This window comes from Callithrix jacchus, chromosome X (assembly GCF_049354715.1).
Source record: "Callithrix jacchus isolate 240 chromosome X, calJac240_pri, whole genome shotgun sequence".
NCBI lineage: Eukaryota > Metazoa > Chordata > Mammalia > Primates > Cebidae > Callithrix > Callithrix jacchus.
In genome coordinates this window covers 18822501-18837768 of record NC_133524.1, presented here as the reverse complement: position 1 = coordinate 18837768, position 15268 = coordinate 18822501, and the positions used below count along the sequence as shown (strand labels likewise).

General features: G+C 39.5%; 1 protein-coding gene across 13 annotated transcripts in view; it reads left to right on the top strand.

The window, feature by feature from the left end:
- SCML2 (Scm polycomb group protein like 2) overlaps positions 1-15268 on the top strand; it is a 128778-nt gene that overhangs the window by 4697 nt on the left and 108813 nt on the right. For 5 of the 13 annotated variants that reach the window (XM_054250765.2, XM_035288247.3, XM_078363429.1 and 2 more), the window contains exons 2-3: positions 7014-7059; positions 10375-10422. In XM_054250765.2, the coding sequence (XP_054106740.2) occupies positions 7038-7059; positions 10375-10422 (70 nt within the window). In that variant the 5' untranslated portion in view covers positions 7014-7037. Of the gene's footprint in view, positions 1-5753; positions 5840-7013; positions 7060-10374; positions 10456-13015; positions 13151-15268 lie in introns of those variants that run through there. The other 8 variants (XM_054250764.2, XM_078363428.1, XM_078363427.1 and 5 more) reach the window with 4 other exon arrangements.

Here is a 15268-nt window from a genome sequence, read left to right as displayed (position 1 = left end):
TGCCCTACCAGTGGTGGTTCTTAAAGCAGGATAACTTGAAAAAATTTTAGAAACTGTCAAGATTTGAAATGTCTATGTGTTCTTTGGTTTTCATGAGAAATGCAATTTTGTTTATTTTGTCCTTATGTTGTCTATTTTTAAGTATTAATACCGGTGTTTTTTTTTTTTCTTGAGATGGAGTCTCACTCTGTTGTCCAAGCTGGGGTGCAGTGACAATCCTGGCTCACTGCAACCTCCACCTTCCAGGTTCAGGCGATTCTCCTGCCTCAGCCTCCTGAGTAGCTGGGATTACAGGTGTGCACAACCATGCCCAGCTAATAAAAAAAAATTATTTTAGTAGGGACGGGGTTTCACCATGTTGTCCAGGCTGGTCTCGAACTCCTGACCTCGTGATCCACCCACCTCGACCTCTCAAAGTGCTGGGATTACATGCATAAGCCACCATGCCTGGCCTATACTAGTGGTTTTTTTTTTTCGAGACGGAGTTTCACTCTTGTTGTCCAGGTTGGAGTGTGTGATCTTGGCTCACTGCAACCTCTGCCTTGTGGGTTAGAGTGATTCTGTTGCCTCAACCTCCTGAGTAGCTGGGATTACAGGCCTGTGCAACCACGCCCAGCTAATTTTTTGTATTTTTAGTTGAGACCGGGTTTCACCATGTTGGCCAGTCTGGTCTCGAAATCCTGACCTCAGGTTATCCACTCACCTCAGCCTCCCAAAATGCTGGGATTACAGGTGTGAGCCACTGTGACTGGCCTATGCTGGTGATTTTTATGCTAAGTGATTTTTCATAAACATATGTCCTTGCCAAGGTGGGTGGATCACCTGAGGTCAGGAGTTCAATACCAGCCTGGCTATCATGGTGAAACCCCATCTTAAAAATAAAATAAAATAAAATAAAATAAACATATGTCCTTAAACCTTTCTCTTAAATTTGTTTTTTGGGCATGTGATGGAAAGGTGTCTTTTTTTGTTTTTTTAAAGACAGAATTTTGCTCTTGTTTCCCAGGCTGGAGTGCAATGGTGTGATCTTGGCTCACTGCAACCTCTGCCTCCCAGGTTCAAGTGATTCTCCTGTCTCAGCCTCCTTAGTAGCTGGGATTACAGGCATGCACCACCAGGCATGGCTAATTTTGTATTTTTCTAGTAGAAATGGAGTTTCTCCATGTTGGGCAGGCTGGTCTTGAACTCCCAACCTCAGGTGATCTGCCCACCTCGTCCTCCCAAAGTGCTAGGATTACAGGCGAGAGCCACCATGCCTGTCCTGGAAAGGTTTTAACATGAGCAATGGAGATATCTTATTGCGTGAAAAGGGAAATACTTGAGGATCCTCTAACAGTGTATATGATGGTGCTGTTCATGTTAATATGATCATTTGACCTAGACTACATAAATTCCTTATTTGAAGAGTTAAAACCTATAGAATAAGCTTGACTCTGTTTGAGTAAAGACCTGGGAAACATTTGAAGATAGCATTTGATTACCTACTACTTGTGACCTGTGTTTATGGCTATGGCTCTGTCCCTTCCTAAGTTTATAGGAGCAAATTGTTGTAAGAGCGGAAAGAGAGTGCCCACTTTTTATGGTAACATACCATTGTAAACTTCAGAAGGGGCAGATATATTACAATTCTAGGGCATACCTTGAGGATACTTTCATTTCTCAGAGAAGAGTTTGTGGGGCTTTCTTTGATTGTCTTTAGAATACACATTTGATTTTTCTCAACTTCTGTTTCTCATAAAGATAAACTGCTGGTGAATCATAGACAAACAGCTTAATTTATTATATACCTTATAGCGTTGGCGTAGTTTTTAAAGTGTATTGATAAAGTGCTTTTTTTTGTTAACATTTGGCCACTCTTCCTACCTTTCATCAGTTTTAGTTGGTTTAAGATTTGATTATGTATTTGTTTTTAAATACTGAATCAAATGTGTTTCTTCTTTTTATTCTCTTCCTCTTTGAATACAGTCAGAAACATGTGCCCTTTGCTATGAACTGTTGCTTTTTTTTTTCTTTTGAAATATTTTAAAAAATGTTATTTGGAGTATTTTTCTATATACTTTAATGTTATTTCAAAAGTAGTAGAGTCAGTATTAATTTTTAACTAACTTGATAGAGTTTCATAAATCTGTTCAAATGAAACACAGCATCTTTGGTTATTAAAAGAATGAAGATATAGTATGTAATAGTAAGTACATTTAGATATTGTTTGATTTCAGATTGCTTTAGAGACTCTGATTTGAGATTCTTTTTGTGTTGAAATTTGAGAAGTTGTAGAAATATTTAAATGGGTAATTTGCTGACACCTGCCTTATGTTTGAGGTATTGTCAAGGATGTTTAGTTTTCTGGTCACTTCATGTTGTGGTTTATTGCATGCTTTTCTGCAGTCTGTTGTCTAGTGGGGATTGTTGTTGTCATCATTTCCATTATTTCTTGTAGGGCCAGTGTTAGAAACCATAAATCTAGACTGCAGTGATAATAGGAACAGCCTGTAACCAGATCCAGTTCTTTTGTCAAAATGTCACACCATGAGCTGCCTGTAGTAAATTGGCATGCCCTGCCGTTAACTCAAGTCCTCCACAGATGTCAGTGGGTAGCAGGTCTTTGGGCAGTTAGCCTGTGGCTGTGCTTTAAAACCTTAGGAATTTACAGCTATAAACTGGGATTTTGGCAACCGTTGACTCATCTTTTCATACTTCTTTACTAAATAGATAGCTTTCACATAAATCATTTTAAAATTGCAAGTGATTAACTTACAGGTTACAATTTTTTTGGATAACTTAAATTAGGATTCTTTGAAAATAGTTAAGTCTTCTTAGGTTTGTTTTGATATAGCAATAGATTAATTACCAATTTGTTGGGGTGGACTTTACTAAAGCATAATTTAAAATTGCTCCTTTAGAAACCTTGGTTTCCTCTTGAAGGCTTGATTTGATAAATTGTTGCTACCAAAAATGTTCTTTGATTTTATTTTTTTAACAGATTTCAGAAATGTAGAGATGATTTTTATTTTATTTTTTTTTTGAGACAGAGTCTCGCTCTGTCGCCCAGGCTGGAGTGTAGTGGCCTGATCTTGGCTCACTGCGGCCTCCACCCTCCCAGGTTCAAGCAATTCTCGTGCCTCAGCCACCTGAGTAGCTGAGATTATAGGCTAGCCACCACCATGCCTGGCTAATTGTATTTTTAGTACAGATGGGGTTTTGCCATGTTGGCCAGGCTGGTCTCGAACTCCAGACCTTAAGTGATCCACCTACCTTGGCCTCCCAGAGTGCTGGGATTACAGGCATGAGCCACCTCGCCCAGCCCAAAAATGTTCTTTTTATTTTTTTTGAGATGGAGTTTCGCTCTTGTTGCTCAGGCTGACGTGGAATGGCACGATCTTGGCTCACTGCAACCTCTGCCTCCCAGAGTCAAGCGAGTCTTCTGCCTCAGCCTCTGGAGTAGCTGGGACTACAGGCGCCCACCATCATGCCCAGCTAATTTTTGCATTTTTGGTAGAGACGGAGTTTCACCATGTTGGCCAGTCTGGTCTCAAACTCCTGACCTCCGGTCATCTATCCGTCTCAGCCTCCCAAAGTGCTGGGATTTCAGGCGTGAGCCACTGTGCCTGGCTTGTTCTTTCTTAATATTGATTAGTCATAATTGAGAGATAGCTTTTTGTTTCTTAATAGTGATTAGTCATAATTGAGAGAGAGAATTTTAGCTTTAAATGTAATTACAATATTAGAGGTTAGTGTTTTTCTGATTACTTTTATAACTATGTCAGAAAATGTGACATTTGATTTACTTGAGTGAGTTTTTCTGTCCTGTATTAGGATAAGCCCCATTACCAGAAACAAAATCTTAGTTGAAAGAGAGCGCTTCTCTTGGTCAAAGAAAAATACATAACTACAATGTATTTTAATTAAATCAGTTTTTTTTTGCATTTAGGCATACATGTGAAGTCATTCTTGAAACAAAATAATTAACTATTTTCAAGTCAAAATGAAAAACATAAAGGTGGTGTTTTATGCAGTTAACTCAGACCTTCCCCTTTACAATAAAAAGAGGATTTTTTGTTTCTTCAAGTCTGAAAGTAGTGTCTTTACGACAAGATAGATATAAAAAGAAAAAGAACCCTTTCTACCTGTACTATTTAGCTAATCTCTGGTAAATTGTGTATGTATAATAACTCCCATCACTTATTCTAATATTTTCTTTAAAACACCAGCAAACTTATTTGTAAATCTCTCTTATCCTTGAAACTTCTTACACTATTGATAAACTCAACGGGATATAATAAAACATTTTATCAATAGATTATTTTGTGAATAGGGACTGTGTTTTTTCTTTTTCTTTTTTTGGCGAATATTGGTTTAAAGCACATGTTTTAGTTCCACCTGTTACGTGGTTGGCATTTATAAACTGAATTCTATAATGGTGACTCATTTATACAGAGCTTGTCTTTTTGAGACCACGAATATCCTAGAAAGAGGTAATACATCCTAGCAGAAGTATTAAACAGTCAATCCACTTGATTATTTCAGTCTAACTTTCAGAGATGTGGTCTGGAAGGGGAGATAATGCTTTGTGAGTTGTCTGTGTATGGGTAGCTGCTGAAGCCATAGCCCCTGTGAGAGATTGTAGAGGGAGGTGAGGGCGCAGAGGGAACCTGAGCATCTCCAGCATTTCATAATCCAGTGGAGGAGACAGGATCTGTTTAGTTTCTACTCAATTTGTGTATTCAGCTTGAAATTCTTCTCTCTTCTTTCTCTGCTCATTGAAATTGTCATCTAAAGAAACAATTCAAGTGATACTTCCTTTGGGAAGCCGCCTTTTATATTCCCAGTTAATTGTGCCTTCTACCTTCTTACATAGTACCATATTTATCACTCTTAAAACCTGTATTTTATTGTTTTGTTCAATAATAATTTGTTAATGTGTCTCTCCTACTAGATTTCTGGCACTTTTGTAGTAGATTGTCTGTCTTCTGTCCACACAGCACCAAGCACGTAACAAGAATTCTGCAAATATTAGTTAAATGACTAGATTGCACCTGCATACAGATGTTTGTAATGGTAAAAGAAACAAGAAAGGCTTCAAGAAGGAGGTTTCCTTGAAGCATAAAGGTCTTAAAGCATAAAGATAGCATTTCAAGAAGCAGAAGGGGAGGAAAGGGTATCCCATGTAGATAGAACAACATCATGAGTCATTGAAACAAAGTCCTTTTGGACTTATTGTGGATGGTAGGCGTCAGATGGCTTTGAAATTGTGTTGAGTGGGACATTAAAAATGTGCCCCACAAAGAGTTTTTTTCACCACAATTAAATAGTAAAATTGGTGAAGCAGGAGGGTGATTTGGGCAGAAAACAGCTCAGACCATATCTGACATTATGTGTTAGATAGGTTATAGTAGGGTAAGACCCTGGTAGCAAGATGAGTTGGGCAACTATGGTACTACATGAGACAGGAGCCAATGAAAGTGTAAACCGATGTATGGCAGTGGAAAGGGAAATGAGATGGTACATGCTGGCCACTGACTGAATGTGTGAATGAAAGAAGAAGAGCAAACACACCTGGGACTTTAAGGCCGTGTACCAGGAAAAGTAGTGGTGTAAGAGAAAGATGCAGAAGAAGCACGTTTTGGGAAGGTGATGCTTGGGTGTAAGTCTGTTGAATCAGAGGTGCAGGAGGCTCTCTAGCTGACTTTATTATTATTATTATTATTTTTAGAGACAGGTCTCGTTCTATCTCCCAGGCTGGAGTACAGTGGCACAATCTCAGCTCCGTGCAGCTTCCACCTCCCAGGCTCAAGTGATTCTTGTTCTTGTACCGCAGCCTCCCGAGTAGCTGGGAATTCAGGTGTGCGCCACCACTTTTTTTTTTTTTTTTTTTTTTTTTTTTTTTTTTTTTTTGAGACAGAGTCTCAGTCTGTTGCCTAGGCTGGAGTGCAGTGGTGCGATCTTGCCTCACTGCAGTCTTGACCTCCCCAGGCTCAGGTGATCCTCCTACCTCAGCCTTCCAAGTAGCTGGGAGTATAGGCGTGTGCCACCATGCCCAGCTAATTTTTTAATTTTTTGTAGAGATAGGGTTATGCCATGTTTCCCAGGCTGATCTTGAACTCCTAGGCTCAAGCAATCCACCTGCCTTGGCCTCCCAAAGTGCTAGGATTACAGGCATGAGCCACTGCACCCTACCTATGAATGTCTTCTTCATAGGTTTCCTTTAAGTGCCAGATTACCTTTAGTTATACACATCATCATGTTCTTATTACAGGCACACAGTAATGGCGGGATAGATAGCCTTTTGCCGTATTAGGTTTATCCATGTACATATTTTTTAATAGCACTTATATTGTGTTTTGTTCATAAGCTTATTTCTGACTAGACTGAAGTCTTGGAGGCCAAGGATAGTCTGTTATTTATCTTTGTTGCAGAATGCCTGGCATATTGAAGACATGTAGGAAGAGTTTGAATTAATGAATTGTGGCTCAAAATACACAAAGCTTCTAACAAGTAATTCTTGTTAGACTTGACTCTTGCAGTTCTTACAGGTTTCCCCAACACACTCATAATTCTTGTACCTCTTGGCAACATGATGTAGCAGAAGTGGGCTTCCTGGGATAGGCCTCAGTTTGAATTCTAACTTTGCTAACCTACCATCTATTATTTTTTACTCAATTAGTTTTAAAAATTGAGTCATAATTTACATACCATAAAACTCACCCTTTTAAGGTATATAATTCGATGATTTTTAGTATTTTCACAAGGTTGTACAACCATCACCATTAATTCTAGAACATTTTTATTACCCCACAAAGGAAACTTCATACCCACACTCATGCCCATTAGCAGTCACTCCTCATTCCCTTCTTCCTCCATTCCCAGGCAACTAGTCATATACATATTTTATCATTTTTATTCAAGGGAAATAGATTAAATTGATGTGACATTATAACAACTGAATTCTAATGCTATGTACCCTTCAGAAATGTATTCTGCTAAAAGGAGGAATTAATTCTTTTTTCTCCTTGTAGGAAAGAACATCAAAAAGGGATAACATGGGACAAACAGTGAATGAAGGTAAGATTTACTTGTTAAAGGTAATAGTTTTTAGCTACTCATTTGGAATGAATATCTTCTGGTATACTGAACTTTTGAAATAAAGCCTTTAAAAAATAAATTTATGGGAGATGCTAGGTGCTTATAATTTGCATTTTAGAACTGAATAGCTATTAAAGGTCATTTTGTCTTTCCTTGATAGTTATATAAATGAGAAAACTAAAACTTAGGGAGGTTAAGGTCATACAGAAATTTGTGACAAAGCCAAGATTAGAATCCAAAGAGTGTTTAAAAAATGTTTCATCCTGTTATGCTCTATGAAAAGTCTGCTCACTATTCCATGAATATGCCATACTCATTTGCAGGCGGCTTTGTGTTGTATCTTCTTTCCCATAATACGTTCTTTACACATTGGCCTTCCTATATCCTGTTTCTCCAAGTGCTGTATCTCTCATGACCTTTCTTCTGGCTGAATGCTGAGTACTAAATGCTGTTCTCTAATTTTAAGTGCATCAGTTTAGTGTAGTCTTTTAAGTAGGTTCTTAGCTTCTTTAGAAGCTAAGCATGCCTTTACAGTTTCTCTTTGTTTTCTATTAGAAAAATCTTACTATAGAACTATTTAGTAAATATATATTTGTACTTTCTTTGTATGGATTCATAAGTAAGATGACTTCATAAGCAATGTTGTGTATTTCTCACAGGAGACTCCTAATATCTAGTTATGTCTCTCTCTCTCTCTTTAAAAAGTTTAATTTTTTTTTGAGACAGGGTCTTGCTCTGTTGCCCAGGCTGGAGGGCAGTGACATGAGTTTGGCTCATTGCAATCTCTGCCTCCTGGGCTTAAGTGATTCTCTTGCCTTAGCCTCCTGAGAGACTGGGACCACAGACGTGAGCCACCCCACCTGGCTAATTTTTTGTATTTTTAGTAGAGATAGGGTTTCGCCATGTTGGCCAGGTTGATCTCGAACTCCTGACCTCAAGTGATCTGCCTCCCTCGGTCTCTCAAATTGCTGGGATTACAGCCATGAAGTGCCGTGCCTAGCTTTTTTTTAAGAGAGATGAAGTTAATCAGGCTGGAATGCAGTGGCATAATCATAGCTTACTGTAACCTCTAACTGCTGGGCTCAAGTGATCCTCCTGCCTTGGCGTCCCAGGCAGGTGAGGCTACAGATGTGTGCCACCATACCTGGCTAATTTTAAAAAGTTTCTGTGGAGACCGGGTTTTGCTGTGTTGCTCAGGTTGGCCCCCAACTCCGGGCCTCAAGCGATCCTCCCTCCTTGACCTCCCAAAGTGGCGAGATTACAGGTGTGAGTCACTGCATCCAACCTATTTGTTTCTTTTTGTGATGTGAAAAATCACAAAAAGTCATGGATGGCTAGTGCCTAGATCCATTTGTTTATTTGTTGTAAAATGAAGGTATTCTGCCATTCTTTATTAGCCAGAAAATTTCTATAGAGAGAAACTACCTTTCTTCAACCACTCAGTTGAAATCATTTAAACAGAAAGCAGCTCATATATCCCTCTCAGATGTTCTCATATCTTGAAGAGTCACTCAGTCATAACTAGTAAGTAGATCTGTTACTGAATGGCATCATTCTTAGATCCTTCTTTTAAGAAGTTTGTCTCTTGGCAATTAAAACATCAATAAGGGTAAAACAGCAACAGATGAAAACACAAGTATGTTTAAATCCATGAGTTTATAGTGATAATAACAAGCAAAACAAATAAAACCTACTGGTCATCTGTGGAGAATGCTAGAGATCCAGCCCTTCACTTTGAAAACTAGAAAATACAGGAAAAGAATAAAATGTTGATTGTGATTTCTCTATGTGATCTGTGCCTTAAGGTAACTGAATGGTTGAAGCATGGAAGCTTCTCTCTATAGAAGTTTTCTGGCTAATAAAGAATGATAGAATTAGAATACCTTCATTTTGCAACCACTGATAAACGAATGGATTTTAGGCAATAGCCGTCTGTGACTGTTCACATCACAAAAAGAGAGATAGCTAAATATTAGGAGCCTCCTGTGAGAAATACACAACATCACCTATGAAATCATTTTATCCTCTCCTCCCCCACTAAAAAGCCAACTTTAAATCTGACCAAACTCTTCTGGATTGAAATATGAATGCCAATTTACAGAAAATACAAGAACCAGAGGAACCCAACTCTATGTGGAGGTAGTCAGCAAAATTCAGACTGGCAAACTTGGAAGGACCAACCATTTGGTATTGTCAGCAAAAAAGTTGTAAAGGGAAATAATAAAAACGAGAAGAAAGGAGGAAGGCCTGTAGATCAAAAGAGACATAAGAGACGTATCAACCATTGCTATGTGTGGACTTACTTGGGTCCTGAATCAAACACTCACACTTAAAATAGTTAAGACAGTTGGGGAAATATGAACACTGGTTATTTGATGACTTTAAGGAATTACGGTTAACTTTTTAGGTGTAATAAAAGTATTATGGTTAAGTTTAAAAAAATGAGTCCTTTTAGAGATATATATTATAATATTTGTGGATGAAATGATACATCTTAGATTTGGTGAGGTCACAAAGTCCAGTGTTGTTTGAGCTCTTTAGCTTAGCGTCAAGAAAATCTCTGCCTAATCCATTGAATTACACTGTATTGTAGCTTCCCTGTTATGTTTTGACTTCTCAAAAGCATCCGTTTTATTTCTTGGACATGTTAATTTAAACACTGTAAGGATCAGCTCATTTTGGTTTATTGATGCACTGATTTTTTTTTTGAGATGGAGTTTCGCTTGTTGCCCATGCTGGAGTGCAATGGAGCAACCTTGGCTCACTGCAACCTCCACCTCCTGGGTTCAAATGATTTTCCCATCTCACCTGTCCAAGTAGCTGGGATTACAGGCACCTGCCACGACGCCTGGCTAATTTTTTCTGTTTTTAGTAGAGATGGGGTTTTACCATGTTGGCTTGGCTAGTCTTGAACTCCTGACCTCAGGTGATCCGCCTGCCTTGGCCTCCCAAAGTACTGGAATTACGGGCATGAGCCACTGCGCCTGGCCTGATGCATTGATTTAACAAATGCTTGAGAGTGCTGTGATGCCAGGTCCTGTTTTAGGCACAGTGAATGAGATAGGCAAAATAAAATAATTAAATCTCTGCCCTTTTGGAGATTTCATTTGAGAGACAATAAAATAAATGAGCAAATTATAAAATGCATAGTATATTAGAAAATGGTAAGCCTTACATAGAAAATGAGGATATTATAAAACTAAAATTGGCTATTTAAAAATTTTTATATTTTTCTGAGTGTTCTTTCAAACTGTCGCTGTGGCCTCCCAGTATTGCTATTTTCTTTTTTATTAGATTCCATGGATGTCAAGAAGGAGGATCAAGAGAAAACTCCTCAGTCAAGTACGTCTTCTGTACAAAGAGGCAGATTTTAAAGTAATTTAATACAACATAGTTTTCTTCCTCACTAGTGTTAAAATTAATTTTAAGTTCACATTTTCTTTTCTTTTTTTTTTTTTTTTTTGAGACGGAGTTTCACTCTTGTTACCCAGGCTGGAGTGCAATGGTGCGATCTCGGCTCACCACAACCTCCGCCTCCTGGGTTCAAGCAATTCACCTGCCTCAGCCTCCCGAGTAGCTGGGATTACAGGCATGCGCCACCATGCCCAGCTAATTTTTTGTATTTTTAGTAGAGACGGGGTTTCACCATGTTGACCAGGATGGTCTCGATCTCTTGACCTTGTGATCCACCCGCCTCGGCCTCCCAAAGTGCTGGGATTACAGGCGTGAGCCACCGTTCCCGGCCCACATTTTCTTATTTTATTTTATTGTTGTACAGTCTGTATACAGTAAACATCTATAAATATAAAATCTAAGTAATAAGAAAGGTCAAAAATTGTATTTTATTTTGAAAATTTTACTTTGGTTTTACTCAGAGATGAGTTGATATGGATTAAGTAAAAAGGTAACTTAGTGTATTTCAGTGCAAATTTTCCTAAATTATAGGTATCTAGTTATTAATTGCCATGTATTATCAATTTAAAATAATCTGAATGTTAGCAAAAACTCTTCTAAAATTATAGTCAATGTGAAAGTTTTTTTTCATGGTCAGAATACAGTTTAGTGGTTAGGAGCTTACAGGCATTGTGGAGGGTCTGACAGACCCGTCCTAGAATCCTGTTCTCACTCCTTACTGGCCATGTGACCTTGGGCACATTCCTCAACATCTCAGACTTTTTTTGTTCTTTTTTCTTTGAGACAGAGTCTCATTCTGTTGCCCAGGCTGGATGGCTAGTTTTTGTATTTTAGTAGAGATGGGGTTTCACTATGCTGGCCAGGCTGGTCTTGAACTACTGACCTCAGGGGATCTACCTGCCTTGGCCTCCCAAAATGCTGGGATTACAGGTGTGAGCCACCAACCCCAGCTCTTTTTTCTTCTTTATAACACAGGGGTAATGATGGTACTTATCTCATGGTACTACTGGAAATAAATAGAGGAAATGCATTTAAAACATCTAATATAATGCCTACGCATATAGTAAGTGTTCAGTAAATGTTAACTTTATTAATTTTTGTTTTAAGTTCCTTATTGTGAACAGCATATGCGTAATACTGCATCAGATACACTCAGGAGATATAATAGAATCTGATGCATTGGCTTGCTTTTAAGGAAATAAGAAAATAAGTCATATTTACACAAAAGGCATTAAAAAATAACATAGCAAACTATTGTTTTACCAGACATTTCTAGAGATTTCTTGGCCCTTGTATTTCTGTTGTATCTGCCCTGCCAGCCCCAGTGTGGAGCAGTCTACCCTATGACTTTCTGTTGCTACATGAAGATTGCCTATAGAGGTAATCCCCATGGAATTATTGTCTCTCTCTATAGCTGGGCCCTCAGAGCTCCTTTAACTCTCTTTCCCATGGCCTTATTTGTTCTTGAGCTCTTCCTTGTGACTGCCATATCCTCTGAGGAAATGGAAGCCATTGAATTAGACTGTTCTTTATCCCCACAAACTCCTCTCCATCTGTTTAAAAAAATATAACAGCTTTACTGAGATATATTCACCTATTTAGAGTGCACAATTCAATGGTTTTCAGTATGTTCAGAGTTGTGCAACCAGTGCCACAGTCAATTTTAAAACATTTTGATCCCCCTAAAAAGAAACCCTGTACCCATTAACAGTACTTTCATTTCCCCCTAGTGCCTCCTCTCTCCCCCAGCTCTAGGCAAATACTGATCTACTGCCGCTATAGATTTTCCCATTCTAGACACTTAATTAAAAAAAGAGATTACTTAAATTGATAGTCATCTGCAGATATTTCTCAGGTCCGGGCCCTAACATCCTATTTTAGAAATCAGTGAGTGACTACCAGAAGGTAAGCTCCAACAGAGCCAGAGTTTTCATCTGTTTTATTAACTGATGTGTCTGTAGTACCTAGGACAGTGCCTGGAACATACTGATGACCTGCTATGGGAATCCAGTCATGAACAATACAGATATGATTCCTGCCCTCTTTTATTGACTGACTGACTGAGTGAGACAAGGTCCTACTCTGTCACCCAGGGCGGAGTGCAGCAGCATGATCATGGCTCATTGCAGCTTTGACCTTCTGTGCTCAAGTGATCCTCTCACTTCAGCCTCTTGAGTGTATGGGACTACAGGTGTGTGCCACCATGCCTGGCAATTTTTAACAATTTTTTTATAGAGACACGGTCTCCCTATGCTTCCTGGGCTGGTATTGAACTCCTGGGCTCAAGCAATCTTCCCGCCTCTGCCTCTCAAAGTGCTGGTATTAAAGATGTGAGCCACTGCACCCAGCCTCTTACCCTTTTTGAGCTTAGTGGGCAAGATAGAAATTAACAGATGCCTAATTACAGTTGTGATAAATGCTGTGAAGTAGTGGACACTGATCATTCAGCTGAGAAACTTCTATCTCTAGGTATTTTGCCCATCTTCACATAGCTTGTGAACTCAAGGATAGCACTGGTGGAAGACATAATTCTGATTTACTCTAGCGAAGACCAGGGGAGCTTGTACGGGTTATATTCAGCGCAAAAAGATGTTGGAGCTAATGTGTGGACTTGAATAGAATACAAGTAAAACAAGAAGAGAGACCATGGGCATGTGTGAGTAACAATCAGATCACAAGGTTATATATGTATCATATCAGTTCCCAGGGCTCTCTTCTGAGATTGAATACTGTGCCCACCCCAGGCTGTCAATGGAGACATGATGCAGAGTCAGACTGGGACCTCAGGCTTAACTAAGACTTTCTGACTATTTTGGCTTCTGGTTGGTCCAGTTGTGGTATTGATGTAGATGTATCAAGTCTAAACTAAATTAGTAAAGCCTGGAGCTTTGTGTGTTTCTGCTGTGTTACTGGTAGAGTCCTTAGCACGTGGGGCAGCCAAGATGAACAGTTTTATCAAGATGATTAAGAATTTTGCCTTGGCCAGGCACGGTGGCTCACGCCTGTAATCCCAGCACTTTGGGAGGCTGAGGCGGGTGGATCACGAGGTCAAGAGATCGAGACCATCCTGGTCAACATGGTGAAACCCCGTCTCTACTAAAAATACAAAAAATTAGCTGGGCACGGTGGTGCGTGCCTGTAATCCCAGCTACTCAGGAGGCTGAGGCAGGATAATTGCCTGAACCCAGGAGGCGGAGGTTGTGGTGAGCCGAGATCGCGCCATTGCACTCCAGCCTGGGTAACAAGAGTGAAACTCCGTCTCAAAAAAAAAAAAAAGAAGAATTTTGCTTTACGGAAAAAGGGGGGGAAAAAAACCCCTGAGGCTCCAAATGGCAAATGCTGCATATGGTCATTAACAAGTAAATTATATTGTAGAGCACTAGTATAAAGGATTTGTTAGCTCAAACTGTAGCCCATTCAGACACAAATGGTAATAGAATATTTTTAAAATTTGTGTTATGGAGATGGATTAAGTATTTTCTAATATTGCTGAAAAAATTTACAAATGTCATTTGTTTATGGAAGAGTATTCTTTGGGTATTCATTTCCTGCTTGTTGTTTCTGACTCACACTCTTTTCCTCCAGGGATGTCAGCTCTTTAATGACATCATCCATCTTAAGTAAATGTTGTTGTTGTTTCTTTTTTTTTTTGGGATGGAGTCTCCCTCTGTTGCCCAGGTTGAAGTGCAGTGGCACAGTCTTGGCTCACTGTAGCCTTTGCTTCCACCTTCTGCGTTCAAGTGATTCTTCTGCCTCAGTCTCCTGAGTAGCTGGGAGGCACCTGCCATGACACCCAGCTTTTTTTTTTTTTTTTTGAGACAGAGTCTTGCTCTGTTGCCAGGCACCAGGCTGGAGTGCAGTGGCACAATTTCAGTGCACTGCAATCTCCGCCTCCTGGGTTCAAGCAATTCTCCTGCCTCAGCCTCCCTAGTAGCTGGGACTACAGACGCATGCCACCATGTCCAGCTAATTTTTGTATTTTTTAGTAGAGACGGGGTTTCACCATGTTGCCCAGGATGGTCTCGATCTCTTGACCTCATGATCCACCCACCTCGGCCTCCCAAAGTGCTGGGATTACAGGCATGAGCCACTGCACCCGGCCAAATTTTTTTTTTTTTTTTAAGTAGAGATGGGGTTTTTCTGTGTTGGCCAGGCTGGTCTTGAACTCCTGACCTCAAGTGATCCACCCACCTTGGCCTCCCAAGTGCTGGGATTGCAAGAGTGAGCCAGTGTGCCTGGCCTATTTTGTTCTTTTTTAATGCTCTCCGAGATCATATGGTGGTAGAGCCTCACTTAGAATCTTGGGTCTCCTGATTTTCAGGTTAGTGGTAGGGGGAATGACTGAAACAGCTGGTCTGTTTAGTTTTGAAGCCATGGATTTTGGTTTTCACTTTTAACAAAGCTATTCAGTATCAATTTAAACACCACTATGACTTCCAGTTTTGTAACATGCCATTTATTGAGTGACTTACATATATGCCAGTTTATTTAGCTCTCAGCATATCTAGTACCATGTACATTACTTTTTCCATTCTTAACACTCTCTGATGCCTGATTTTCAATGCTGGTAGTGCTTGTTTCACATCATCTGGAAGTGGAATCAAACCCAGTATTTTCTTTTAATTGAAGCAGACTCTTAGACCTATTAAATAAAAGCAGGGTGCAAAATGTTATGTGTGACATGCTTAATACCACATAAAATATGGATACATACACATAGAAATGCATACACACATATGTAATGGTGGCACACTGGAGCTGGCTCACACCAGCT